Source organism: Saprolegnia parasitica, assembly GCF_000151545.1.
Source record: "Saprolegnia parasitica CBS 223.65 unplaced genomic scaffold supercont2.2, whole genome shotgun sequence".
Classification (NCBI taxonomy): Eukaryota; Oomycota; class Saprolegniomycetes; order Saprolegniales; family Saprolegniaceae; genus Saprolegnia; species Saprolegnia parasitica.
This window is the reverse complement of record NW_012156396.1, coordinates 1,259,249-1,284,285: the sequence shown is the minus strand read 5'-3', so window position 1 is coordinate 1,284,285 and position 25,037 is coordinate 1,259,249. Positions and strand designations below refer to the sequence as shown.

Below are 25,037 nucleotides of genomic sequence, written 5' to 3'. Positions count from 1 at the left end.
AGTTTGCACTTGAAGTGTATCAAGTTGATATTGCACAGCCGACTGCTCGAACCAAGCTGGGCGTTCATGCTCAACCGTCAACGGCTGCGTGCACGCGAGGTCGGGACGCCCCCCCACCGGCTGGTCGTTTTGGGTACCCCCTACACCCACAATCTATTTTGTGTTGCGTTTTACATACAAACGCCAAGTACATTCGATCTCAATTGAGGCGGGAGAAAGACGGGTACCGAACGGTCTGGATCGTGGGTCTCTCCCGTGACAAACGCCAGTCCGAGCGCGCACTTGGCAACTTGCGATGAAGCTATGGAAGAAGCTCAGCGGCATGGGTGTCGCCGCCGTCCTCATGGCCGCCAGTAACCTCTGCATCAACGCCTCCAAGGTCGACGGCAAGATGCTCTACGTGGCGCTCACCGTCACGTTCCTCGTCGAAGCGCTCAAGCTCGCCTCGTGCATCGCTGTGCTTGTCGCGTCGCCGCCGACGTCGCGGCTCTGGCTCGGCTGGAAGGAAGCCATGCACTTTGCAGCGCCGGCGCTTTTGTATACGATCGACAACAACCTCGCGTTCGTGATCCTGCGCTTCATTGACCCTGCGACGCTCTCGATCCTCTGGAACCTCAAGATCCTCACGACGGCCGCGCTCTTCCGCTTCGTCTTGGGCCACAAGCTCGGGAAGCTGCAAGTCATCGCACTCATGCTCCTCGTGCTCGGCGTCATTACGAGCCAGAGCAAGCACACCGTGCACCGCGGCGTCCAGCGCGTCGTGAATGGCACGACCTCGATGGCGGCCGTCGAGCTCGACGAGCGCACCAAGTTTATGCTGGGCATTGCACTCGTCGCGCTCGGCTGCACCATCTCGTCCTTTGCGGGCATTCTCTCCGAGTACGCGCTCAAGAAGAACCCGGCGACGCCCTTCTTTGTCCAGAACGGCTACATGTACATCTTTGGCCTCCTCTTCAACTCGATCGGGCTCCTCGCCTCCGCGCAGACGACGATCGCAACCAACGGCTTCTTTGACGGCTACAACAGCTGGACGTGGGCAGTCGTCTTCATCCAGGCGCTCGCCGGCCTCATGATGGGCTTTATCTTCAAGTACCTCGACAACATTGTGTGCGTCTACACGCACGTGGTCGCGATGCTCCTCACGATGCTCGTCTCGATCCTCTTCTTTGCTTTTGAGCTCACGCTCGAGTTTGCTTGCGGCTTTGGCGTCTGCGCGATCTCCATGTACCTCTACCATATGCCCAGCCCTGGCGATGCGCCCGTCCCTTGCCACGGCACGGCCACCGCGTCGAGCGACGAAGAGTACGAAAAGGTGGCCATGGTCAGCGATCACTCGTGCCGCAGCAGCGACGCGACATCGGTCGGGAGCCCCCACCACCGAGACACATTGCGCGACGACGACGACGACGACGAGGTGTAGACTCCTAACTTAATCGATGCCGGTGGTGTGAAGGGTGTGACGTGGCACGTTCTGGCTGGCGAAGGATCGACGGACCAGAGTACTGTAGATGCTGAGTATACGACGTCAGAAGTATCTTGACAGGCGTCAAAAAAGACAATAGAGCTCCGATTGTCGACGTCAATACGCTATCGACAGAATGGTGCACTTAGGTACCTGAGCAAGAGAGCGGCTTCTGCGAATGCACGCGACCTGCTAACTACGGTGGGGAGGACCGAGAGATGGCGGTCGCTGACCGCGGACTCGCAGCGTGTTGGACACACTTGCCTCGTATCTTCGAACCAAACTTCGAAGTTGGCGTTGGCCAATCCGAGTGCGGCGCGGGCCGCCAGCGCTTTGTTGCGCACATTGCCTTTGGCACCCAAGACGCATGGCCGCGCCCATCTCGGAAGACCTCTACGAGCTACTCGAGGTCGAGCGCTCGGCGTCAGAGGCCGAGATCCGGTCGAGCTACCGCAAGCTCGCGCTCAAGTACCACCCAGACCGCAACCACGGCACGCCCGGCGCCGAAGAGCACTTTAAGAAGCTCGCGACCGCCTACGCAGTGCTCTCCGACGCCAAGCAGCGCCGCGTGTACGACGTGTCGAGCAAGGACGGAAATCCAGATGCTGCGCTTGCCGCCTTCCAGGGCCTGCAGCCCATCGACGTCAACGAGATGAACAGCCTTGGGCGCATGCTCGGGTACAAGTCCATGCCCATGACGTCATTTCACGCGTCTTTAGCGCTCTCTGCTCCAAGATGGGCATTCCACTCCCGACGCAAATCAGTGCGAGTGTTCTCGCCGCTGCCCATGGTACGATTGCTCGTCATCCTGAACGAATGGAGGCGGACCTGCTGTGGTAGATGCCGCCAAAGGCATTGGGATCGTCAAGGACCTCGCCATGGGCCTCGAAGCATCAGGCCGCGTCGAGAAGCAAGAAGCACACTTCTTCCGCCTCACGATCGGCGACGTGCCGCCCACGGGCATCGTCATTAGCTGCCGCGCGGCGCCAAAGAGCAAGTTCAAGCTCATTCTCTTCGACTCGGACGGCGGCGTGCGCCACGTGCAAGAGTGCGGGCCACGCTCCAAGTACACGTCGGCCGACATTTTCATGACATCAGTGCGTCATATATATATATGTTCTCGCACATCTAACGCGTCGCGTAGATGGAATTTATGGACATGAACGAGTCCTGGAAGTTCCTCACCGAGCAAGAGAAGGCGCTGCCCGAGGTCTTCTCGAGCTTGACGACGCTCGAGCTCCTGCAGACGCCGCACTTGAGCGCTGGCAGCCATCTCTTTGCTGTCTATGGTGACAATTGGTTATCTGCGCTCAACTACACAGTGCAGGGCACAGTTATCCAAGCTGCGGGCGCCACCAACATCCAGCTCACCGAAGCCGAGATGCTGCATCTGCGCAAGGACATTGATTCTTTCCAGGCCGAGTTCGTCGCGGCCCAAAAAGCATACGAGGCGGTCGTGGCCAAGGCCAACGACTACGATGTGCGCACAAAGGAGCTCCTTCAGGCGCGGCGGTGTGCCTATGAAACCTTCTTCCAAGAGTGTGCCGAGCCGTACAAGTCGATGCAGCCCGCGCGCGAACGCCGCGACTCGGCGCCTTCGGCCTTCCATAACATCTGGTCCCGCTTTACCGAGCCCAAGGAGCCGCCGAAGCGCAACGAATTTTAGCGCGCCACTGTAACTTTCATTTTGCATCACTTTGCTTTGGTAAGGCGATTGCGCGCGCGGCGCTCCGCATCAATCTTCTTCTCGTTCGCGAGATGCGCTTTCATAGCGTCACTGAGCCATTTGCCGTGCTCGGCGTTGCCGTTGCAGATCATGATGAACCTAACGAGTGGTCTCCTGTGAAGTGCTCAACCAGACGAGAGGCAATACCGCGCCGGAGGGTAGCGGAGCAGGGCCGCGCCGGTCATCACTGGCTTGATGTTGGATGCATACGAGGCGAGCGCGCCCTGCTTGATGGACGGAAGCCAAGCTTGGACCTGCGCAGCGTCCCACGTCTTGAAGAGTGGCGCTGCGGACACTTCGCCCTCGATAATCTCTTTCGTCGATCGCTTGACATGCGGCGCCGACTCGACCATTTGCCGAGCATGAATGAGGGACGTCAGTGTGTGTTCCGTGTCTACACGCATTGCAGTGCGTTGGATGGCTTCGATGGACGTAGTACCTGTTGGGATCGGTGACGCGGTCACCACGACAGCAGCCTTGCATTTCTTGGTCGTCGACCACAAGTGGTTCTTCAAGATGCGCGTGAGAGCGCTGTTGCGGTACGGGATGTGGCCTGGCGGATCCTGGGACATGGCCGACAAGCACTGCTTTAGCGCCAAGTGCGCCATGTTGGTCTCGATCGTTTCTTGGTGTCGGGCCTTGTCTGTAAAATACTGATCTTCCTTGCGCTCACTGCATCCACGTGGAAGTGTATCTGAGGAGAAAGGTCATCATCATTTTGTACCTTCCGGCCAAGTCGAGCAACACAAGCTGGCCGTTGGACGCAACACCGTCGCTCGAGACGACTTGGAGGAAGCAAATCAAGTGCGACCGCGACGACACGGCGTTGACTTGCGTGGCTTCGGTTGTTCGGTTGCTCGTGGCACCGTGGAAGAGGTCGAGGAGCTCGGCCGCAGATCGAGCCAACTGGCTTTGCGAGTGCACGAGTTCGATCTCTCCGCTGTCGCCTTCGCAAATCAGCACCTTGTTGCGGTCGTGCAGAAGATCTAGAGCGCGCGTTAGTCGGACGCATTTTCCAGAGTCAAGCGTACCAACGCACTTGGACCCGACAAGCTCGACGGCCTTGAAGGTAATCGCTTGGTTCGGCTCGTTGAAGATGTCTTTGGCCAGGTGCGTGAGGAAGCCGAGCATCGTATGGGTCTTTCCCGAGCCGGTTTGCCCGTACCTACGTCGCTGCGTCATCGCCATTCAGCAGACAGATGCTCCTACATCATGCAGACGGCCTCGCCTCCGGAAAGCGCATGCTCGACCAAGGGCTTTGCCACAGACGAGTACACGACAGGCGTCGGTGTGTGCTCGTCAAAGACCTTGGTGAACGCGTGGGCGTGCGAGTCGATGTACTTGTGCACCATGTCTATGGGGAGAGGTCATTTCATGTGTTAGCGTCGTCCTATGGTACCGTTGTGCATCAAGCAGTCGTGGACGACCATGGTCTGGTCGTCGATGCAAGAGATGGTCGTGTACTCTCCACGCTCAACCTCATGGGGGAGCATCGGGCGGACGCGCGCGTAGACGTCAATGTACTGCGCCGTCTTGGCCCGCTTCGCGTCGGCGATGCGCTCGTCCTGCGCATAGGACTCGCGGAGCTCGCGGATCGCTTCCTGGAAGACAACAGCATGGCGCGTCCGGGCCGTGCTACATGCAGCATCGTCAACCTTCCCTCTAGAGCTCCATGCTCACCGCTTGTCGAGGTTCTTCCGCGTGTCCCCCTTGTCCGTCATGACCAAATTCAAGTATTGCAATCCTGGGCGATGGGAAGAGGCAAGAGTGTTGGTAGGTGGTGGCTTGACTTAACAGCAAAATTGCAGGGATGACAGCCATACCTCAGCCATACCTCACCACGATTCGACTATTGCTTCGGAAGTGGATTGTGCGACCGTTAGCGCCACGAATCAATCAACTCTGGTGTGGGGTGCTGGTACGAGAGCTCGTTCGTGCTACCATTCTCTCGATGCAATACGTAGCCAAACAAATGTATGTCACGTCCATCACGGGCGTTTATGGACCCACGAGTCTGTGGACACAAGGACAAGTCACACGTTGTCATCTAGAGCGCTGTTAGCTGCACGATTAGTCCATAGTCCACGTGGCAGTAAACACGGCGGAGATGTCGCTCCCACACTCTGCAGTATAGATCATCATTCTGTCTAAACTTAACGGCGAATATACAGCACGCAAGCGAATTTGCAGGCTACCTTCGACCTACAAATACCAAATGAAACGTTCGACCAATCCCAACGCGTCGCCGTCGACCTGTCCGGATAATATGCGGACAATGACTGCCAGCACTTTTTATATGGTGGAGCCGTCTCCGGAGAAGAGCGCAGCAGCCAAATACCTTGAAGCCCGCGTTCCCATGAAGAGCTACATCCGCGAAGCCTCCCGCCGGGCAAAGGACCCGTCGCTGGGCCTACCCAAGCTCATCTACTCGGTCAACCTCGACCGTGTGTACGTGCCATGCGAGGCCTCGCGTCGGCTCATGCAGTTCCTGTAGCGGCGAGTACTTGAAGTCCAAGTTTCTGCCCCTCGACTGCGACGACGAGACGCAAGAGTTCCTCAACGTCCGCCTTGGACATGGTTGCGCCACGATGGCCTCACGTAGCTGTGGTGTAGAGCTGCCACGACACGAGCATGTTCCGCACGGTCGCGTCGCGCTTCCTCAACATGTTCTACTCGGTGACCGACACCAATGGCATGCTTGGCCGTACTTACATCCCATTGACTTATATACGCAGATCTGAATCGTCGCACATGGGTAGGTGGCCAGATGTTTGTCTTCTCGCGCTCCCACGCCCAAAGCATGTTTGCGTTCCCAGACAACAAGTGTGGTGGTACGTCCTTCCTGCGCGAGCTGCGCCATCGACACTGGCTTGCAGGAAAGCTGCTTGACATTGGCGCGGGCGACGGCAACGTCACCGAGCGCTTGGCGCCGTTCGTCGACGAGATTCGCACCACCGAGGTCTCGCTGCCCATGGTCAAGGTGCTCAACGCCAAGGGCTTTAAGTGCGTTTCCGTGGGATGTCTCTTGCTCACGCATGCCTAGCTGCACGCACACGACGGACCTCTCGCACCCCGACATTGCGACCAACGGGCCCTACCACATCATCAGGTTTGGCTTGCGGTCGCCTGGATCGACATGACTGACCTCGTTAGCTTGCTCAACGTGCTGGACCGCGCCGACACACCGCTTACGCTTCTGCGTCAGATCCACGATCTTCTCCACCCTGATGTACTCGGACGTTTGGAGGTCGATGTGCTTCACGTCGGTGGATCGTAGGGCGTGCTGTTGATTGCAGTCGTGCTGCCCTTCTCGGCCTTGTACCGACATGATCCTGAACCGCGATTTGGGGTGCTTATGCGTAAACTCTAGCGTCGAGGTCGGGACGCAAAAGTTGCCGCCGAGCGAGCCCTTACCCATGGATGGCGGCCTCTGTAAGGAGCGCGCGTCCTTTGAAGACGCTGCGCGCATCATGGCCGAGCGCGTCTTCTCGCCCAACGGCTTCAAGGTCAAGAGCTTCAGCCGCGTCCCGTACCTCTGTCGCGGCGACATCTCGCAGCCCTACTATGTGCTTTGCGACGCCCTCTTTACGCTCGAGAAGAAGAAGACGAAGAAGAAGACGAGCAACTAGAATGTCAATGTCGTAGGTTGAAGTTGCCTACATGAGGTTCTGGGCGGCCGTTTTTACTACCGTGGCGCCCCGGGGCATTCCGGCCCAAACCTTGGATGCTCGCATAACGTAGAGATCTTGCTTTTTGTATGGTGTGGGACCAGAGACAGCCTGGGGCCCGTACGGGGACCCTGACCGCCGCACGGTTGCTGGCCCATCGCAATCAGATGCACCGCCGTTGCATTCTTTACCCCGTATAGCAAGTCTATGCCAACGTGAGCAGGCTGAACGATGGCCAACGTTAGCATTGCCGACACTAGGGCCAGGCCTTGAAAGCGCGCATCGAATTGGAGGCCCCGGGTATCCGGTCGTGGGGCCGGAACAAGATGTGCATATTTCCATCGAAAGATATCTGATTTTCGATTTTGCAGTCGACCCGGATCACCGCCGCGTAGGATCACCATGGGCTTCCTCCTCTACGTCAACGGGCAGCGCGACGAGGTCGCCAACGTCGCGCCGGAAGAGACGCTGCTCAACTACCTCCGCAACAAGAAGAGGCTCACGGGAACGAAGCTCGGCTGCGGCGAAGGCGGCTGCGGCGCATGCAGCGTCATTGTCTCGCGCATGGACCCAAAGACCAAGGCGGTGACGCACGCAGCTGTGAACGCGTGCTTGACGCCGCTGTGTGCTGTCGAAGGCTGCGCGGTCACGACGGTCGAGGGGCTGCGCGAACCGTCGACGCAGCAGTTGCACCCGGTGCAAACGGCGATCGCCGAGAACCATGGCTCGCAATGCGGCTTCTGCACGCCCGGCATCGTCATGGCCCTAACAGCGATCGTCCAAGACGACCATGTGACGATGGAGACGATCGAGCACAAGATGGACGGCAACCTCTGTCGCTGCACGGGGTACCGCCCGCTCCTCGACGCGGCCAAGTCGTTTGGTAGCGACGCGGCGGCGCATGTGCAATGCGGCTCCGCGGCCTGCGACACGCATTGCATGACGGGCGACATCGAAGACATTCTCTCTGTCGTCTCGTGCAGTGCCAAGAAGATTCAAATCGAGCACAAGAAGCACAAGAACGCCATGCCGAAGCTCGACTTTCCGCAGGAACTCGCGACGTACACCGCGACGCTGGCAGCGCAGAGCACGACGATTGTCGGGAGCCAAGTGCGCTGGCTGCGTCCGTCGTCGCTGGCAGAGCTGCTGCAGTGGAAAGAACAGTACCCACACGCCAAGATCTCGGTCGGCAACACGGAGCTCGGGATTGAAGTCAAGTTCAAGCGCATGGACTACCCTGTGATGCTCTCGGTCAGCCACGTACCCGAACTCCACGTGCTCGAGCCAATCACGGCGCCGTTTGCAGGCGTGCGCCTCGGCGCGGCTGCGTCGCTCACCCGCATCGTCGACTTTTGCAAGACCACGACCGTGCTCCCAACGCAGCAGCGCACGCTCGTCGCCATGCGCTCGATGCTCAAGTGGTTTGCGTCGCTCCAGATCCGCAACGTTGCGTGCTTGGGCGGCAACCTGGCGACTGCGAGCCCGATCGGCGACATGAACCCGCTCCTCTCGAGCCTCGGGGCCGTCCTTGAAGTTGCATCAGCGACTGGACGTCGCTTGATTCCGGTCGCAGACCTCGTCGTCGCCTACCGCAAGGTTGGCCTGCGAGGCGACGAGGTCATGCTCAGCATTCTTGTGCCGTTTACGCGCGAGCATGAGTACGTCTTCCCGTTCAAGCAAGCCAAGCGCCGCGAAGACGACATCAGTATCGTCACCGCCGGGCTTCGCTTTCAGCTAGGCTCCACCGCGATGGGCTGGCGCATTGAGGACTGCAGCCTCTTTTACGGTACGGGATGACTCGTTTGTTAACAGCACTTGACACGACGACGACTAGGGGGCATGGGGCCGACGCCCAAGCGCGCCCTCGAGACTGAGGCGCTTCTTCGCGGGTCGCTCTTCACTAAAGAGAGCGTCGAGGCCGCATGCAAAGTGCTTGGGCGTGAGCTGCAGCTGCCGGTGACCGTGCCTGGTGGCCTCGCCGCGTACCGCACAACGCTGAGCGTCTCGTTCCTCTACAAAGCGTTTCTCCAAGTGGCCAAGGCGCTCGCGACCGACACATCGTCGCCGCCGTCGCCGTGGGTATGTCACACTGACCTACCAACCTCCACACGAGCAATATCTGCGGTAGCTGGCGCTGGACGCACGCGAGTACTCGGGCGCGGCCTCGTACATGAACGAGCCCCGGCCTCTCTCGCGCGGCACGCAGCGCTTTGGCATTGAGAAAGGCGGTCTTCTCTCGTCGAAAATGACGCTCTTGTCGACGCAAGACCGCGCGCCCGTGGGCAACCCGCTCATGCACCGCTCGGCGTACCTCCAAGTGTCGGGCGAGGCCAAGTACGTCGACGACATGGACGACGTGCACAACGTGCTCCACGGCGCGCTCGTGCTCTCGACCATCGCGCACGGCGACATCCAGCGCATCGATCCGTCGGCAGCGCTGGCGATGCATGGCGTCGTCTCGTTCTTGGACGCGTCCGTCTTTGAGACGCTGACGCAGAACGCGCTGGGGCCCGTGGTCCACGACGAAGAGTGCTTTGCCTCGACGCGCGTCGTCTCGATGGGGCAGCCCATCGGCATTGTGCTCGCGACGTCGCACGAAGCCGCGCACGCGGCCGCCGACAAGGTCCGCGTCGAGTACGCGGCGCGTCCGTCCATTGTATCGATTGCCGAGGCGATTGCAGCGAGTGCCTTTCACACCAAAGGCCACACGCTCGTGCGGGGCGACACGCAAGCGGGTTTTGCCCAAAGCGACGTGGTCGTGACCGGCGACATGTACATGGGCGGCCAAGAACACTTTTACTTTGAGACGCAAGCGTGCTACGTCATCCCGATGGAAGACGGCGCCATGCACGTCGTGAGCTCGACCCAAGCGACGACCAAGACGCAAATGTGCGTCGCGGCGTGCCTCGGTGTGCCCGCGCACAAGATCGTCTCGAGCGTCAAGCGCATGGGCGGCGGCTTTGGCGGCAAGGAAACCCGCAGCGTCTTTGTCGCATGCGCGGCGGCCGTCGCGGCCAAGGCGCTCAAGCGACCGGTGCGCCTGCTCTTGGAGCGGCAGGCCGACATGGCCACGACCGGCGGCCGACACCCGTACTACGCCAAGTACACGGTCGGCGCGACGAGGGACGGGCAGCTGCAGGCGTACGACGTCGAGCTCTACAACAATGCGGGCTACTCGCTCGACCTGAGCGAGGCGGTCATGGATCGCGCGCTCTTCCACTGTGAGAATGCCTATTACATTCCCAATGTGACGGCCAAGGGCCTCTGCTGCAAGACCAACCTGCCCACCAACACTGCGTTTCGCGGCTTTGGCGCGCCCCAAGGTCTTTACACCTATCCTATCGGATGATTTGAATGTATGCTGACTAGGCATGATGATGGCCGAGACGATGATGGACCACGTGGCGACCGTGCTGCGCATGGACCCGGTGGAGCTCCGGACGCGCAACTTGTACCAGGAGGGGCACGTGACGCACTATGGACAGCGCCTCGTCGACTACACGCTGCCGGCGCTCTGGACGCGCGGGCTTCGCGAGAGTCAATACGTCGACCGTGCTGCGGCCGTGGCCGCCTTCAACCGTGCGCACGTGTGGAAGAAGCGAGGCATTGCGATCCTCCCGACCAAGTTTGGCATTAGCTTTACCAACAAGTTTATGAACCAAGGCGGGTCGCTCGTGCACGTGTACGCAGACGGCAGCGTCCTCGTCTCCCACGGCGGCACCGAGATGGGCCAAGGCCTCCACACCAAGGTCATGCAGATCGGTACCTCCTCCTCATATCTTCGCTCGAGGCAGCAGCTGAACGAAGCTGCGTAGTGGCCAAGTCGTTTGAGATTCCAATGGACGCCGTCACGATCCACGAGACGTCGACGGACAAGGTGGCCAACTCGCAGCCGTCGGCCGCGTCCATGAGCACCGACCTGTACGGCATGGCGACACTGGACGCGTGCGAGCAGATCAAAGCCCGTCTGGCGCCCGTCGTGGCCAAGCTCGGACCCCACGCTACGTTTGCCGACGTGGTGAAAGTAGCGTACTTTGACCGGATCGACCTCTCGGCCCACGGCTTTTACATTGTGCCAAACGAAAACTGCGGGTACGATTGGACCAAGGCCGTGGACGCGCAGACGAGTACGGCGTTCAACTACTACACGACCGGCGTCGCGTGCACTGAGGTCGAGCTCGACGTGCTCACAGGCGACGTGCACATGGCCCAAGTCGACATTTACATGGACGTCGGCGCGTCCATCAACCCTGCGATCGACATTGGCCAGATCGAAGGCGCCTTCATGCAAGGCTTTGGGCTCTTTTGCATGGAAGAGCACGTGTGGGGCGACGAGAGCCGGCCGTGGCTGCCGCGTGGCGGCCTCTTCACGCGCGGACCTGGCACGTACAAGATCCCGTCCTTCAACGACGTGCCGCTGCAGATGAACGTGTGGCTCGAACCGCACTTGAAGAACAAACTGGCCGTGCACTCGTCGAAAGCGATCGGAGAGCCGCCGCTCTTCCTCGGAGCCACCGCGTTCTTTGCCATCAAGGCGGCGATCGCGGCGGCGCGTGCCGAGCATGCGACGGACGACGGCCACTGGACGCTCCACGCCCCCGTCACGTCGGCACGCGCGCGCATGGCCGTCCAAGATCGGTTCTGCTCCGACACCCCCGTGCCCCTCGGTTGCTTCTAAATCATGGCAGACAAGTGCATTGACAATAACTCGAGAGAGCACCATCAAAACATCCACGTTCTGTCCTCGGCTACATACGACGACCCCTACCCCCAACGAGAGCCCCAATCGATGCGGCGAACCTCCACGAGGCAAGACAGGCCGGTCCTCGGAGACGTAGGCGGAGATAACGAGCATCACACGATGTAGCGGGCGTGTTGCTGGATTGTCAGCTTTGCGGGAACCGGTTGTACTTACGAGCTGCACACCAAGTGGCGTACTAGTAACCGCGTTACCGGTTACGCCAAGTCGCACCGCCCATCAGCAATCTCGACGACATGTGGCTTGGTGCGTGCGCGTAGAGAGGTAAGAGCTGTGCACAATAGTCATAAATCCCACCACAACACGCCACGGGGTAGGTCCATGGGAGAATCCGATACATTGATACATTGATACAGCCTGCGACTAACGCGATAAATAAGCACGGGAATGCTTAGGCGAACTTTTCCGAGTGGTACTCGAACGACGTGCCGTCTTTGGTCGAGTACTTGCGGCACATGGCCGTCAAAATCGCGTCCAGCGCGTGTGGCCCGCAGAAGAAGACGCCGATGCGCTCGCCACGATGCGTCCGCGCCATGGAGCGGAACCAATGGTCCCAATCGGGGCGGCCAAAGTGCGTGAGCTGCTTGAGCCCCGAGACAACGTCGTTGCCGGTCGTGTCGTGCACGAACGCCTGGAAGAGCTTGAGGGTCTCGTTGGCCGCGACGGACGTCAAGTGGTGGTGCGTCTCGATGACGCCGTCGCGGTCCAGCGCGTGGATCTCGTTCATCGTGTGGCTGAACCACGTCAGCGCCTCCTGCTGCCGCGTGACCCAGTGAAAGTACATCTTGCGCAGCTTCATGTTGGGCGGCGCGCGGCAAAAGGCGCAGTTGGGGCACCGAGACGCGTTCCACTTGTGCACCGTGTCTTTGAGAATCGACGCGAACGGCGTGACGCCGATGCCACCCCCGATCATGACGACGGTCGCGTACCGGTGGTACGCCTGCGTCGGCGCACCCACGGGGCCGTCGAGATACACGGTCGGGAAGGGAAGGCCCTCGGTGTCGCAGTGGCTCAAGAGGGCGTGGAGCGCGCTCGTCCAGTCGCCGGCGTTGCGGATGTGGAGACTCACGTGGTCGTCGTTGGGCGCGGACGAGATGGTAAACGGGTGCCACTCGTGCTGCGAGAGCTTCGGGACGTTCAGGAACGTGTACATGCCCGGGTCGTACTCGAAGCGCGCGGGCTTCTCGAGGAAGAGCGCGACGACGCCGTCGAGGAACTCGACGCGAAGAATCTGGAGCGGCGTCGTCCAGCTCTTGGCAAAGCGGAAGCGGCGTTCGATGAGGTAGACGCTGAGCGGCGGGAGGATCCAGAGGTACGACTGCGCCTTCGAGAGCCATGACGTGGCGCCGTGGATGCTTCCGAGCAGCAAGAAGGGACCGAGGAGCATGTGGCTGAACCAAAAGAGGTTGAAGCGGCCTTGCCGAAAGCGCGGGAGCAGCGACAGCGGCAGTACAATGAGCGCAATGAGGAGCATGAAGACGCCGGTCACGACGGGAAGCGTGCACAGCATGTGCGAGAAAGGCATCATGATCGGCGCGCCCTCGGGTGTCCGCAGCGTCGAGACGTGTGCGACAAGGAACGAGTCGGCGATCTCGTCGGGCGTCGCGAGCAGATAGACCGCGACTTCGTTGTAGACGTGCGCGCCCGTGTGCACGAGGCCAGCAAGCAGCGCGACCGTGCCCGCGATGCGGTGAAACGCGAGGAGGTCGTCGAACGGGACGTAGCGCCAGAGGAGCTTGCTCTGCTTGAGCACCTCGAGGATCGAGCGGCACATGGGCAGGAGGGCGAGGAGGAAGTTCGGCATCGCGACCTGCGCAGCACCGCGCGCGATCCGCAGCGCCCAGCCGGTGGCCGAGTCGACGGGGTATTGCGCCATCTTCTGGATCGCCTCGGCCGCGATGAAGACCACGTAGGCTGTGAGCCACCAAATGCGCAGCGTGTGGTTGCGGTAAAACGTCTTGGCCCGCGATAGGAAGCCGTGGCGGGACGGCTCGGCTGCAGGTTTGACGCCACGCGACCGCGACGTCTCGACCGTCGTCGTGGCTTCGTGCAGGTAGCCGCGGAAGACGAGGTGGAACTGGACAAAGCTCATGTGGCTCGCGCTGCGCGCGCCGGCTTTGGCAAAGAGCATGTCGGCCATCGCATCGAAATCGGACCCGACACCTACGCAATCCATTCTTAGTCGAAACCCAACGCGAGTATAGTCGACTGTACATTGGAGCTTCTCGGCCTGGAACTTGGATTGAAGCAAATCGGCAATGTTGCTGCGGTCGATGCGCCCGGTGCCACCCACGTCCATCGTGTCGAAGAGAAGGCGCAGCTTCGTGTCGTCCTCAACGGGGAGCTCCATGGCAGCGTTGAAGAGCACGGAGCAGCCGCGGATCGACTGCACGGCTGGCGGCAGCTCGACCTCGAACGTACTCACAAAGGTGGCGCGGTTGATGCGCCCGTTGGCGTCGGCGACCGAGGCCACGACGCGCTTCAGCGCCTGAAAATGCTCGATCGGGTCGTCGTCACGTTCGACTGCAATCTGCTGCAACCCTGCTTCGATCGCCACATGCGCTTTTTCTGGATCTTCCTCTTCGTCGCTGTCGCCAGCGTCCCCAGGCTGCATCATGACGACCTCGGACGTGGTCGACACGAAGCTCGCATTCTTGCTGAACGAGCTATTGGACGCGAAACTGCGTGTCTTGGAGCTGGAGTTGGACATGAAGCTCGTGTTGTTCATCGAGGCGCGGGACCGCGTCCGCAGAAATGTGTGGCGGTTCTCGACCACCGCGGACGCCCGAAGGAGCTGCGACGCAAAGTCGCTGCTGGGCGTCCGCCGCAGCGCCGGTGTCGGGAACGCCGGGCGTGTGTACGGGTGCGTTGGCGTCTCGCCGCCGTACTTGGAGGTCATTGTCGGAGTGGGGTGCTCTGCAGAACTCCAATATGGTGCGGGTGCTGGCTCTTCGCCTTTACCCTCACGCTGCCACGTTGATAGTGGACCACCCGGTGTGGACACCTTTGCATCCTATTCGTCGAGCCAGCGCGCCCTGCACCAATCCGTGGCGTTTTTGTTGAAAGCACGCATGCGGATTGGCTATTTCCAAGCCGGCTTTCTACTCGGTGGTGCTGCTGCGAGGTGCGCGATGCGCTCGAAGGCCACCGGCCCTCGTGACCGTAAGCGCGTGTATGTCTACAGCGCTGCGACAGAGACATAGACGGACGCGGTCGTTCTTGTATGGGGACTGCGATGCGAAAAGTACCACAAAAAACATGCTATCGAAGCCCGGATCCGGACCGCACAGCTGCACTCGGTACGGTAATCATCCTCGTTGCTGCTCAGTCCGACAAGATGTACACAATTCATCCTTGGAGCTGATGCTGGCGACGCACGATGGTGCAAAGCGCCTTGCCGCAGGTTCGTAGCTCGTATTTAGTTAGTCGGTCGCAACGACTAAATACATTAAATGCGAATCGTCGATACAAACATGAGGGCAATACAAAAGTTTGTGCAAATCAATTGCAACGAATGCCGCGGCGGCAATGAGGCAAGTCGGCGTTTCATTGGTCGAAGTGTCGATGCTGTATTTTTAACATCTCACATAGAAATGCCAATATACTTTAATACAAACGCACAATGGACGATGGTGAGGGGCAATGTGAGCAGCATTCAAGTGACTGTGACGAACGGACGATGGAAGCCGTGGTCGAGGAAGCCGAGCTCTTGTACCGCCGCCAGCAGGGCCGCCCGACGTACGTCACGACCGAGCACCGCGGGCAGCCCGACCGCTTTCCTCCGTTCCAGCTGCATGTTCCGCAGTCCTTCCTTCCATGGAACCCGCAGCGGCGGGACGTCGTCGCGTTCCCGAGCGGCAATTCCGTGCTCTCGACCTGCCGCTGTGGCGTCGTCATGGGCGGCGTCTACTACACGCGACCTGCTGTGCATGAAGCCGACCAAACGGACGGCGCCAGCCAGCGATACATGGTCGCGGTCAAGATGATGGATCGACACCAACTGCTGCTCCAGCGGGACGACGTCGAGAACGAAATCCGCGTCATGCGCGAGCTGCAGCCCGGTGGCTTTACGGGCGTGCTGCACAACCCGCATTTGCTGCAGTGGGAGTGCTCGAACGACGAAGCGAACGAGTACATTGCGACCGACTATGTCTCGAACGGCAGCCTCCTCTCGTACACGCGCGTGCGCATGCAAGAGCTTCGCCACCAAGCCGACCTCCAAGGCATCAAGAGGAGCTCAAGGATCGCATGGTGGCCGAGGTGTGGGTCCAAGAAGCGCTTCGCCTCTTCCTCGGCATCGTCCGAGGGCTCACGTACATCCATGCGCACGACGTCGCGCACTTGGACTTGGACCCGTGCAACGTCGTGATCGACAGCACGCTCACGCCTCGCATCCTCGACTTTGGCAGCGCCATCTGCCTCCTCAACGACAACGCCAACGGTCGTGCCGGCGGTGGCACCATGCTCATCAAATGCAAACCTTTGTATGCCCCGCCTGAGGTTCGCCGCCACAACCAATCCCCACCACCACGCGAGCCCTTTGACGGCGCGGCCGCCGACATGTGGTCTGCCGGCACGCTCGTACGTCGCTTCCTCCATAGCTATCGCTGACATGGTCCTGATTGTAGCTCTATCAACTGCTCTGCTTCGGGTACCCTATGGGCGAGTACGCGTTGCTCATGGACGCCAACTGGCGGCACAACCTGCTCTGCCACGCGTACGACCGCGAGTGTCTCCGGACCGAGTGCTACATTTGCGTGCGCGAGGTGCAATTCCCGCCCATCGTGTACGACATCTTCCGCAGCCTCCTCAACGCCGAGCAGCCCGAGCTCCGCATGTCGGCGCTCGCAGTCGCCAACGCCCTCACGCGCGCGCTCGCGTCAAACTAACTTATTGATGAACATCTTGCCGTCGCCACAACAAAATTTCGCCGACCCATCCCCTTCCTGTCGCAAAGATGTGACGCAGTAGGCACACAGGGACACACGTCACCTTGAAGCGCTTCGTGGCCACAGATTGAAGATCGCAACGCAAGTGCGCGAGGGCGATGGGCCACTTCTCTGCCCGCAGATGCTCCTCGGCGTCCACTTCAACGTGGCAAGATCGGACCCGGCTCGCCGTAGTCACGGCAACGGTCATGCGGTGGCGCATGGCATGGCCACGCAGTACGCGTGGTCCCTAGTCCCACGCTCGAGACGCGGGCATGACGGGGTGGTCCTGGCGCTGCGTTTGACGAATCATGTCAAGCAAACTTGAAGCCTGGTCTCGCATCCTCCTCCGCCCGCGCTTGCTACTTTATAGAAATCTTTGGACGCGGCTGCGGTTGCACATACAAAGCGCAAGGTAGTTTATTGGATTACAATCGAAAGCGCACCCACTAGGCTGGAATTCCCATAAGTAGTACACGAGCGACCGCTTGCATTTCCGAAAAGAAGACGCTCGCGACATGTACTCGATCGACGCGGCCCAAGACGACGTGCTCCTCCCGCTGCGAAGGAGGCGCGAGAGCGACGACGAAGACGACGATGAGCTGCATGGCAGCCCGCGCCTGCCGCTCTGCTCGCCACTCGCCAAGCTCATGGTCGAGTGGGACGACCTCGAGAGCGTGATCCTCAACATGCGCACGCCGGCGCAGAGCATCGGCGAGCTTCTAACGTCGCTCGAGAGCATCGACTTCTCCGTCATGCTGGAAGACGACCCGGAAGTCTTCTCGACCTTTGTCAAGCAGACCGAAGCCGAGACGCTGGACGAGCCCGAGCCCGATAACGACGAGCCGACCAGCCCAGAGACCGACGACCAGACGATCACCGAGGCCTTTACGCTCCAAGACATCATCGACGCCTGGGGCGACGAGTACATCTTTTTCATTCTGCTGCAGATCCCCCAGCGCGAGCAAGTCCGCCTCCAGACGGTCTTTTGGAACTTCTTCCACGCGACGATGCCCAACATGGACATGGCCAAGCTCTCCGAGCGCCGCGTGTACCAACTCTACCGCTTCGCCGCCAAGACGCTCGCCACGTGCATCTAATCTTGCCTCTCTGTCCGTAGTCTATCTACTCGCTCGTAATCCTAATTCATCGTCGTTCGTTCCGTGATACATGCATTTCCTTAAAGAAGGCTAGGTAAAGCACGGAAAACGACCAAGGTGCGGGAGACGATCGAGCGCACGCAGCGCGTCGAGGTACACGGCATTGACGTCGCGCCAATTGGGCTGTAAGAGGCCCTCGGTCCAGTACCCGGCCGTGTCGGAGGGGTTGAAGCCGTACCCGCTCTCGGGGTTGAGCGCCCACATGTACCCGCCGCTGTAGCCCGGCTCCATCATGATCTGCATGCACATGTCGACAACGCGCTGCGATGTCTTGCGCGGGTGCGCGTCGAGGGCAAAGAGGTCGCCAAACTCGCCAAAGACGATCGCGTGGCCTTGCGCGCGCAAGTACCCAAACATGTCTTGGACGGTCGCAGCCACGATGTGGCGCAGCGCCGCGTCGTCCCACTCGGTGTAGTTGCGCAGAACCGTCTCGCCTGACGTCCGCGGCGCCGCGCTCGCGACCAGAAACGACTGCGGGTACACGGACGGGTTGTAGTAGTGCGGCGCGTACACGAGCTTGGAGGGTAGCGTCGATATGGGGTAGGTGCCCGCCGCCTGGAGACCGCCGCCCCACCAGTCGTAGTAGTCGAAGCGGGTGCCGTTGATTTGAATCGAATGCGTCTCGGCGTTGCCCTCGATGAACGCGAGCCAGCTGGGACAGACGGCGAGCATGCGCTGCGCGAGGAGCGTCGCGCCGCGGCGAAAGTCCTTGGGGCCGTCGTCGCCCCACGTGGTTTGCCACGGCTCGTTCTTGAGGTCGACGCCGAGGACGTTCCAGTACGCGTCGTCGCAGAGGTTGGTCGTGAGGACGTCCATGGCTTGGAGGGTCGAGTTCTCAGGCGTCGTGTCGCTGAACCACGCGTCGCCTTTCTCGGTCACACTGAGGTAGTGGATGTCGAGGAGCACCGAGATGCCGACGGCGCCGCACGATACTCTGGACCGCGCTCACGTAGCTCGTGAGGTTCAACCCCGGGCTCTCGTACTCGTTGACGACGTTGGCGTTGGGCGGCGTGTTCTTGACGAGCGCGTCGACGGTGAGCGGGAGGCGGATGCTGTTAAAGTTGTGCCGGGAGAGGAAGGCGACCACCTCAAACTAGGACAAGTGTCAGTGAGACAACACACATCTGGACGATTGGGACAACCCATGCTCCAACCAATGCAAGCCAGGACACGACCTTATTGGTCGTGGACGGCTGGAGAAGCCGTTAGGGAAAGGGGCGACTAGCTGGAAGATATATCTATCTTCATCTAGGTATTACATACTGAGGACATTAGTCCTGTAGCGACGCTTTGGCATTTCTTCTATCGACGCCTCTTCGAGTGCTCACGCTGAAGCTCGCCTAAACTAGCTCACTTCATCTTTTGCTCTGCGGAGTAACTCAATACAACTGCCTGCTTTCCGGGAGACGGCTCTCCCCTCGCTGCTTTGTTTGAGTTCCACCGCGGGGGTCACCACAAAGTTAACTTTAGTCTCGAAGACTACAGTAAAAGATGACCAAGGCGGGCTCGGGACCGAAGACCAATTTGCCGGCAACAACGATCTCGGTCACCTCGCTCGACCACCCGATTATCAAGTCTTTTGGTCAAGCGGCTCTCGTCCGCTGGAAGAAGGACTATGATGCGTACCGCAAGGTGCTCGTGGCCAAGTGCAAGTCCAAGGGGCAGCGGATCGCCGACCACATCGTGTCGTGGAAGGACTGCTGCGACGTGGACCTGCTCAAGACGGCTTGCGAGTACGACTGGGACGTGGACCCCGCAACGATCACGGAGAAGGAGCTTCGTGAACGCCTCACGGCGATCATGGAGAAGACCTCATCCACCATCATTGAGTCGGGGGAAGCGCTCAGCAAGTGTTTCAGGACGCTACAAATGCCGAAGATGACGGATGATGCCGCGTCGGTCAGACGTGACTACATGTGTCAAATCGGCAAGATCATCGACGAACGGGCCCTCGCCGAAGTGATGACGGTGAAGGCTACTCGTCGTATTGTGATCAAGGCCATCACGGAGAAGCTCGAGCCGGCATGGGTGCGGAACGCGGTTTCGAGTCACCTCGAAGTCAACCCAGCCGACTCGCTCAAGGCTTTTGCCAACGTGCTCTTGTCCAAGATTGAGGCCTATCAAGACTACAAGACGGGACAAGAGATCGATGAGATCGGGACCGGGAAGCGAAAGCTGCCCGAGGCTCAATCAGGCGAAGGAGGCGGACTGCCGACCAAGCAGTCCAAACCCAACCCAGAGACAGCCAACGACGCGATCAAGCCGAGTTCTCCAGGCAAAAGCGACGCTGAAGACCTGACCAAGAAGGCCGTGCCGCCTGACGGCGCCAACGAGAAGTAGCGCCTTACAGCGGCGGTGGCTGGTACTGGTCGGGAAGAATATCATCGCCAACAAGATTGACATTACCCTCACGGATACCGAGAAGGCGGCTTTTGGCGCGGTAAAACGCGCGCTGCTTGACATGGTTTCTGCGGGCGCATCCGAAGGCGGAGGCTATGCTCTCCCTGGTCTGCGATGCGTCTGCCACGGGGTGGTCCATCAGTATCGTGCAATTTGTCGACTACGACGAGGACAAGCCGGTCCAGGATCAGCTCCACGAGCTACTGGTCTGTCTCTCGCTGGACTACTTTTTCTACAACCTCACGGGTGCCGTCTTTTTTGCGACCACAAGCACTTGATCCTCATCTTTTGCGCCAGACCAAGAATGGAAGGCGCATACTGGGGGCAAGATGGTTTGTTTGCGCCGGCATCATCGGCTCTTTCCGCTATGTGATCGACCACATCGATGGCGTTCATCATTTGGGGGCAGACAAGATGAGCCGGTGGGGACAGCAGCGTTTAGACGACGTGCGACATCGAAAGGTGTTGGCGCGCCGCGGCGCTGTCATCTCCCGCTCCGCAAAACGACGACGGACAACCGAACCAAATCAGATGAGCCGGTGGGGTTAGCAGCGTTTGGACGCCGCGCGACATCGAAAGGTGTTGGCGCGTCGCGGCGCTGTCATCTACCGCCCGTGCATCATCCAACGACTCTACTCTCCACTTTGGAACGCGCAACATCGCCATCACGGACTCCACTTTGATTTCCTCTTTTTGGGACAAGGCGGCCAACGGCGTCAACTATGGGTTGTTGCTGAAGGATGTCCTCACTAGCGAAGCTTGTGCGACGGCTATTATGGACTGGGCCAAGCGCTTTGGGATGCCATGAAATGGATCTCCGATCAAGGCTCGCATGTCAAAAACGAGCTCATGGCGATTCTGGCGACCAAGTGCACAGCCCGACACGACTTTGTAGTGGCCTACTGCCCGTGGCGCAACGGCACGATCGAGCGACTCAACCGAGATCTCCTCCAAGTGCTACGCGTCCTCCCCCGCGAGTATCGCCTCGCGTTGGATCAGTGGGACTATCTACTACTCGTTGTCCAAGCCAACCTCAACCGTACGGCGCTTCCGTCACTCGGCAACATGTCGCCGACCGAAGTCTTCACGCTCCTGGAGCCGACAACGCCACTCGACGTGATACTCGGTCCCGACCGTAGACCGAACCAGAAGTGCGTACTCGGTCGAGACCGAACACTTGCTGACAAAAGGACCGTCGAAAGGCGCACTCCTCTCGCAGCAAGTACCACTCGGACTCCGACCTCAACGTCACTGAAGAGATCTTGGACTACGTCTCTGAACAAGGCGTGCTCCTCAAGGTAGCGGCCATTACTGGCCAATCGCCACAACAGAGCCGCCAAGACCTCTGAACTCCTCGTACAATGGGAAGGCCCGAGGCAATTGAAGCTTCGAGGACACCGCTCTCAAGTATGCTGGAACAGTGCCCGGACCTCGTGTTGCAGTATGTTGAATCCCTGGTCGACGGGCCAGCTCGACGAACACTGGCACGTTTGGTAAATGCTTTATGTATTTGCAATCTTTCATGTTACATATTTTATACTCTTACATATTTTACATGTATAAACCCAGCTTACAATGTCTTGGAGACATGGCTTGGGGGGTGTGTTGTGTCTGGACGATTGGGACAACCCATGCTCCAACCAATGCAAGCCAGGACACGACCTTATTGGTCGTGGACGGCTGGAGAAGCCGTTAGGGAAAGGGGCGACTAGCTGGAAGATATATCTATCTTCATCTAGGTATTACATACTGAGGACATTAGTCCTGTAGCGACGCTTTGGCATTTCTTCTATCGACGCCTCTTCGAGTGCTCACGCTGAAGCTCGCCTAAACTAGCTCACTTCATCTTTTGCTCTGCGGAGTAACTCAATACAACTGCCTGCTTTCCGGGAGACGGCTCTCCCCTCGCTGCTTTGTTTGAGTTCCACCGCGGGGGTCACCACAGACAGCACACATATATGCCATGGACGTACGAGGGACGTGCCGTTGTCCGGGTTGGCCCAGAGACCAAACGGGATGTGGAGCTCGGTTTCCATGCCAAACCTTATGTGGCCTTGTAGATATGAAGACATATACAGGATCAGCATACCAGTTGATGCCTTTGATGGCGACGGGCACCTTGGTGCCGTTGGCCGCCTGCGCAAAGAGTCCGCCGTTCTCGCTGAGATAGTTGGGTAGCTTGCAGCCTACATATACATGCGTGATGTAGCATCGACTGCAAGAGACTCGAGTACCGAGGGACGGGAACGAGGCCATGTTGGTGACTTGGCCGGCCGTGCCCGGCGTGCCGTCGTTGATTTTGCCGTACAAGACGGGCGTCGGCGCTGGGGTTGGCGCCAGAGTTGGACTTGGTGGCGGTGTCGCTGGCGAATCTGTCAGCGAGCGCAGAGGGTTCACTTGTGTGGGTGCTTGTGTCGTGACGGATGGTGTCGGTGTGGTTGGTGCGGTTGTCACGTACGGCGTGGGGCTAACCTCTGACGCTGATTCTTGCTGCTTGGCGGTGGCTGCTGTCCCGCCTTGTCCAAGCACAAGGCCCAGAATGAGTCCAACGATGCCAATGACCACGACACCCAGTACGAGCTTGGCTCGTCGTGTCTACGCTCCTGGGATTCGCAGTGCGTCATGGCTGCACGTGAGTACCTTGAGGCAGCTTGGCATCGAGGAGACGGTATCAGCGTCTTCATCGGGCGACTCGTAGCCCTCAAAGTTCGCTCGCGGTGCCATCCCTCGGTGACGCTTGCAAAGATCTGCCCTTCTCGCGAAACGCCTGCCACAAGCCACTGTATCAGACGCTGTTTTCAATGATGTATGAGACGCTGTTTAAAACAGAGTTTTTGCGTATCCTTCGATGGAACAAGATTCAACAGTGTGGAAGAACGAGTCATTTTGGAAAGCATGGCGACGAGCCCACGCGCGACGAGTCCCCGCGGCCACCAGGGCGAAGAAGAGGACGACGACATGTACGCGGGCCGGCGCCCATCGAGCCCAGCATCCTACAAGCGCTACGAGTCGGGCGCAATCGACGATGACGATGTTGCGCCGGGGCATCCGGACGACGCCAACCCGATCCAAGGCGAACTTCAGCAAATGCCAGGTCCCCGCCCGCGGAAGAAGACAGCAACAGAAGAGGGCCGTCCTAGCTGCGGCATGGTACAGCACGCCATCATTAGCTCTTGCCCACATTCCGTATCGTAGATGTGGCGTCGACGCTGCATCTTCCTCGTTCTCTTCGCCGGCTGCGCAGCGGTCGTCGCGTACTTTGTCATCAAGCTCGTCGCTCAAAAGTCGAGCGACTCGAGCGCGGGCAATGGCGCGACGACGGTGCCAGTCGCACCGACCGGAGCCATTCAAGACGGCGTTGGCGCATCGGTGGATCCCGCCGTAGGGAGCAACCCGACCAAGTACCCTTCGCCCAGTACTACATCTGATCTCTGTAAGACGTCCTTTCACAATCAACAAAACCGCGTAGAGTGCAAGCAGCCCAACTACGTGAGCTCCAACGGCAAGATCTACATTGTCGGCACGGACGGCACGAACCGGCCCGTGAGCATCAAAGGCATCAATTGGTATCAACTTGATACGGCGCGAACGGTTGATACGTATGTCTGGTAGGTCGGGCATGGAGACGGGCAACGCGATTCCGTACGGGCTCTGGGCCAACGGACAGAATGGCACAACCGTGGTACGCTGCGCAGTGCTTTTGCACTCGATACAATGTGTGGTTCTTAGTACGAAGTGGCGTCGTTCTTGGCGCGCAACAACTTTAACAGCGTGCGCCTCCCGCTCTCGATCGAGAGCATTTTGCAGAACCGTGTGCCGAACAAGGAGCTCCTCAACGTCTTCAGCAACAAGGCCATTGACCCGTCGACGTATCTCTCGCTGCTCTCGTCGCTGGTCAAAGCGTTCGCCTACCGCGGCATCAGCGTACTCCTTGATTTGCACGTGCTCACAGTCTCGGACATCGGGCCCAAGTGGACCAGCGACCAGATCAGCCAAGCGTCGTACCTCTCGGCCGTCGACACGCTCACCAAGACGCTCTGCAACGACGCGCACTGGAACGTTCTTGGCATCGACCTCAAGAACGAACCGTCTCAAATGACGTGGGGTGACAAGACGTCGGCCGACTGGCGGGTGGCCGCGACACTCATTGGCAACCAAATGCTCCAGGGCTGTCCCAACTGGCTCGCCTTCGTCGAGGGCGTCAACGACCTCCATACGATGACGCTGCCCACGGGCGTCTACACGTCGTACTATGATTGGTGGGGCGCTGGTCTTCAGAACGCCGGCGATTACCCGATTACGCTCACGACCGACAACAAGATTGTATATGCCCCCCACTACTACTCGCCGGTACAACGAGGCATATCCGATTCACAACCCTGATATCGGCCTGTCTAGTCGGTCTACCCACAAATGTACTTGCTCAAGGACGGAACTCAAGTCGGCGATCTCATTGGATACTACACAGAGCTCGACAATGCGACGCTCAAGTCAGTCGTCCTCGCGACAGCCAACAACATGTTTGGCTACCTCACGACGGGGCCACAGAAAGCTACGATCGTGCTTGGCGAGTTTGGCGGGCTCTACACGCAAGACCGGCATGCGAACTACACGGTGCGCCGCGTGATTGAGAGCTGCATGGACATGGTCAAGCAACCGGGGTTCGCGGGTGGGTACGTCTGGTCGCTCAACCCCGAGTCCGCGTACAACTATAACCCGTCCGACCACAAAGGCGTGTGGCAAGAAGGCCTCGTGGCCCTGGACTGGGTCACCGTCAACAAGCCGTATCTCAACGCACTCAAGCAAATGGACTCGATGGCCGACTTGATCAAGTTTCCATGCATTTCATAGGCTGCCTGTAAAAATATCGAATGAATTGCATCCAATCACCTCGGCTTCGATATTTTCGACGCAGAATCTACACTCTGTTTCGC

The 25,037-nt window shown here is 59.5% G+C and overlaps 10 protein-coding genes across 10 annotated transcripts; 7 read left to right on the top strand and 3 right to left on the bottom strand.

Annotated features, from left to right (window-relative positions):
* Positions 1–206: 206 nt before the first annotated feature.
* Positions 207–1,457, top strand: SPRG_01099 (hypothetical protein). Its single transcript, XM_012339298.1, has one exon. It carries the CDS (start codon positions 296–298, stop codon positions 1,418–1,420), a length of 1,125 nt encoding a protein of 374 aa, XP_012194688.1. The 5' UTR covers positions 207–295; the 3' UTR covers positions 1,421–1,457.
* Positions 1,458–1,819: 362 nt separating this feature from the next.
* On the top strand, positions 1,820–3,158 carry SPRG_01098 (hypothetical protein). Its single transcript, XM_012339297.1, has 4 exons — positions 1,820–2,140; positions 2,182–2,252; positions 2,303–2,559; positions 2,607–3,158. The coding sequence occupies exons 1-4, from the start codon at positions 1,830–1,832 to the stop codon at positions 3,126–3,128; spliced, it is 1,161 nt and encodes a 386-aa protein (XP_012194687.1). The 5' UTR covers positions 1,820–1,829; the 3' UTR covers positions 3,129–3,158.
* On the bottom strand, positions 3,130–4,922 carry SPRG_01097 (hypothetical protein). Its single transcript, XM_012339296.1, has 8 exons — positions 4,869–4,922; positions 4,588–4,823; positions 4,398–4,542; positions 4,220–4,353; positions 3,913–4,174; positions 3,628–3,860; positions 3,336–3,582; positions 3,130–3,287 (listed from the first exon to the last, which is right to left on the bottom strand). The coding sequence occupies exons 1-8, from the start codon at positions 4,907–4,909 to the stop codon at positions 3,155–3,157; spliced, it is 1,431 nt and encodes a 476-aa protein (XP_012194686.1). The 5' UTR covers positions 4,910–4,922; the 3' UTR covers positions 3,130–3,154.
* Positions 4,923–5,544: 622 nt separating this feature from the next.
* SPRG_01096 (hypothetical protein) lies at positions 5,545–6,817 on the top strand (the record flags this gene model as incomplete). The annotated part of the gene is made up of 9 exons (XM_012339295.1): positions 5,545–5,636; positions 5,683–5,749; positions 5,802–5,892; positions 5,948–6,019; positions 6,065–6,191; positions 6,232–6,297; positions 6,342–6,417; positions 6,466–6,506; positions 6,559–6,817. 9 exons carry the CDS (start codon positions 5,545–5,547, stop codon positions 6,815–6,817), a joined length of 891 nt encoding a protein of 296 aa, XP_012194685.1.
* Positions 6,818–7,226: 409 nt separating this feature from the next.
* Positions 7,227–11,728, top strand: SPRG_01095 (hypothetical protein). The gene is made up of 5 exons (XM_012339294.1): positions 7,227–8,642; positions 8,691–8,935; positions 8,985–10,179; positions 10,226–10,618; positions 10,672–11,728. Exons 1-5 carry the CDS (start codon positions 7,259–7,261, stop codon positions 11,532–11,534), a joined length of 4,080 nt encoding a protein of 1,359 aa, XP_012194684.1. The 5' UTR covers positions 7,227–7,258; the 3' UTR covers positions 11,535–11,728.
* Positions 11,729–11,931: 203 nt separating this feature from the next.
* Positions 11,932–14,514, bottom strand: SPRG_01094 (hypothetical protein; the record flags this gene model as incomplete). The annotated part of the gene is made up of 2 exons (XM_012339293.1): positions 11,932–13,778; positions 13,830–14,514. 2 exons carry the CDS (start codon positions 14,512–14,514, stop codon positions 12,007–12,009), a joined length of 2,457 nt encoding a protein of 818 aa, XP_012194683.1. The 3' UTR covers positions 11,932–12,006.
* Positions 14,515–15,294: 780 nt separating this feature from the next.
* On the top strand, positions 15,295–16,504 carry SPRG_01093 (CAMK/CAMKL protein kinase; the record flags this gene model as incomplete). The annotated part of the gene is made up of 3 exons (XM_012339292.1): positions 15,295–15,798; positions 15,849–16,196; positions 16,244–16,504. The coding sequence occupies 3 exons, from the start codon at positions 15,295–15,297 to the stop codon at positions 16,502–16,504; spliced, it is 1,113 nt and encodes a 370-aa protein (XP_012194682.1).
* Positions 16,505–17,023: 519 nt separating this feature from the next.
* On the top strand, positions 17,024–17,710 carry SPRG_01092 (hypothetical protein). Its single transcript, XM_012339291.1, has one exon. The coding sequence runs from the start codon at positions 17,062–17,064 to the stop codon at positions 17,641–17,643; it is 582 nt and encodes a 193-aa protein (XP_012194681.1). The 5' UTR covers positions 17,024–17,061; the 3' UTR covers positions 17,644–17,710.
* Positions 17,711–17,733: 23 nt separating this feature from the next.
* On the bottom strand, positions 17,734–22,827 carry SPRG_01091 (hypothetical protein; the record flags this gene model as incomplete). Its single annotated transcript, XM_012339290.1, has 6 exons — positions 17,734–18,637; positions 18,672–18,796; positions 22,077–22,146; positions 22,193–22,289; positions 22,338–22,698; positions 22,744–22,827. The coding sequence occupies 6 exons, from the start codon at positions 22,825–22,827 to the stop codon at positions 17,734–17,736; spliced, it is 1,641 nt and encodes a 546-aa protein (XP_012194680.1).
* A 154-nt stretch (positions 22,828–22,981) lies between these two features.
* Positions 22,982–25,023, top strand: SPRG_01090 (hypothetical protein). The gene is made up of 6 exons (XM_012339289.1): positions 22,982–23,253; positions 23,299–23,518; positions 23,573–23,669; positions 23,716–23,785; positions 23,833–24,453; positions 24,502–25,023. Exons 1-6 carry the CDS (start codon positions 22,999–23,001, stop codon positions 24,952–24,954), a joined length of 1,716 nt encoding a protein of 571 aa, XP_012194679.1. The 5' UTR covers positions 22,982–22,998; the 3' UTR covers positions 24,955–25,023.
* Positions 25,024–25,037: the final 14 nt, after the last annotated feature.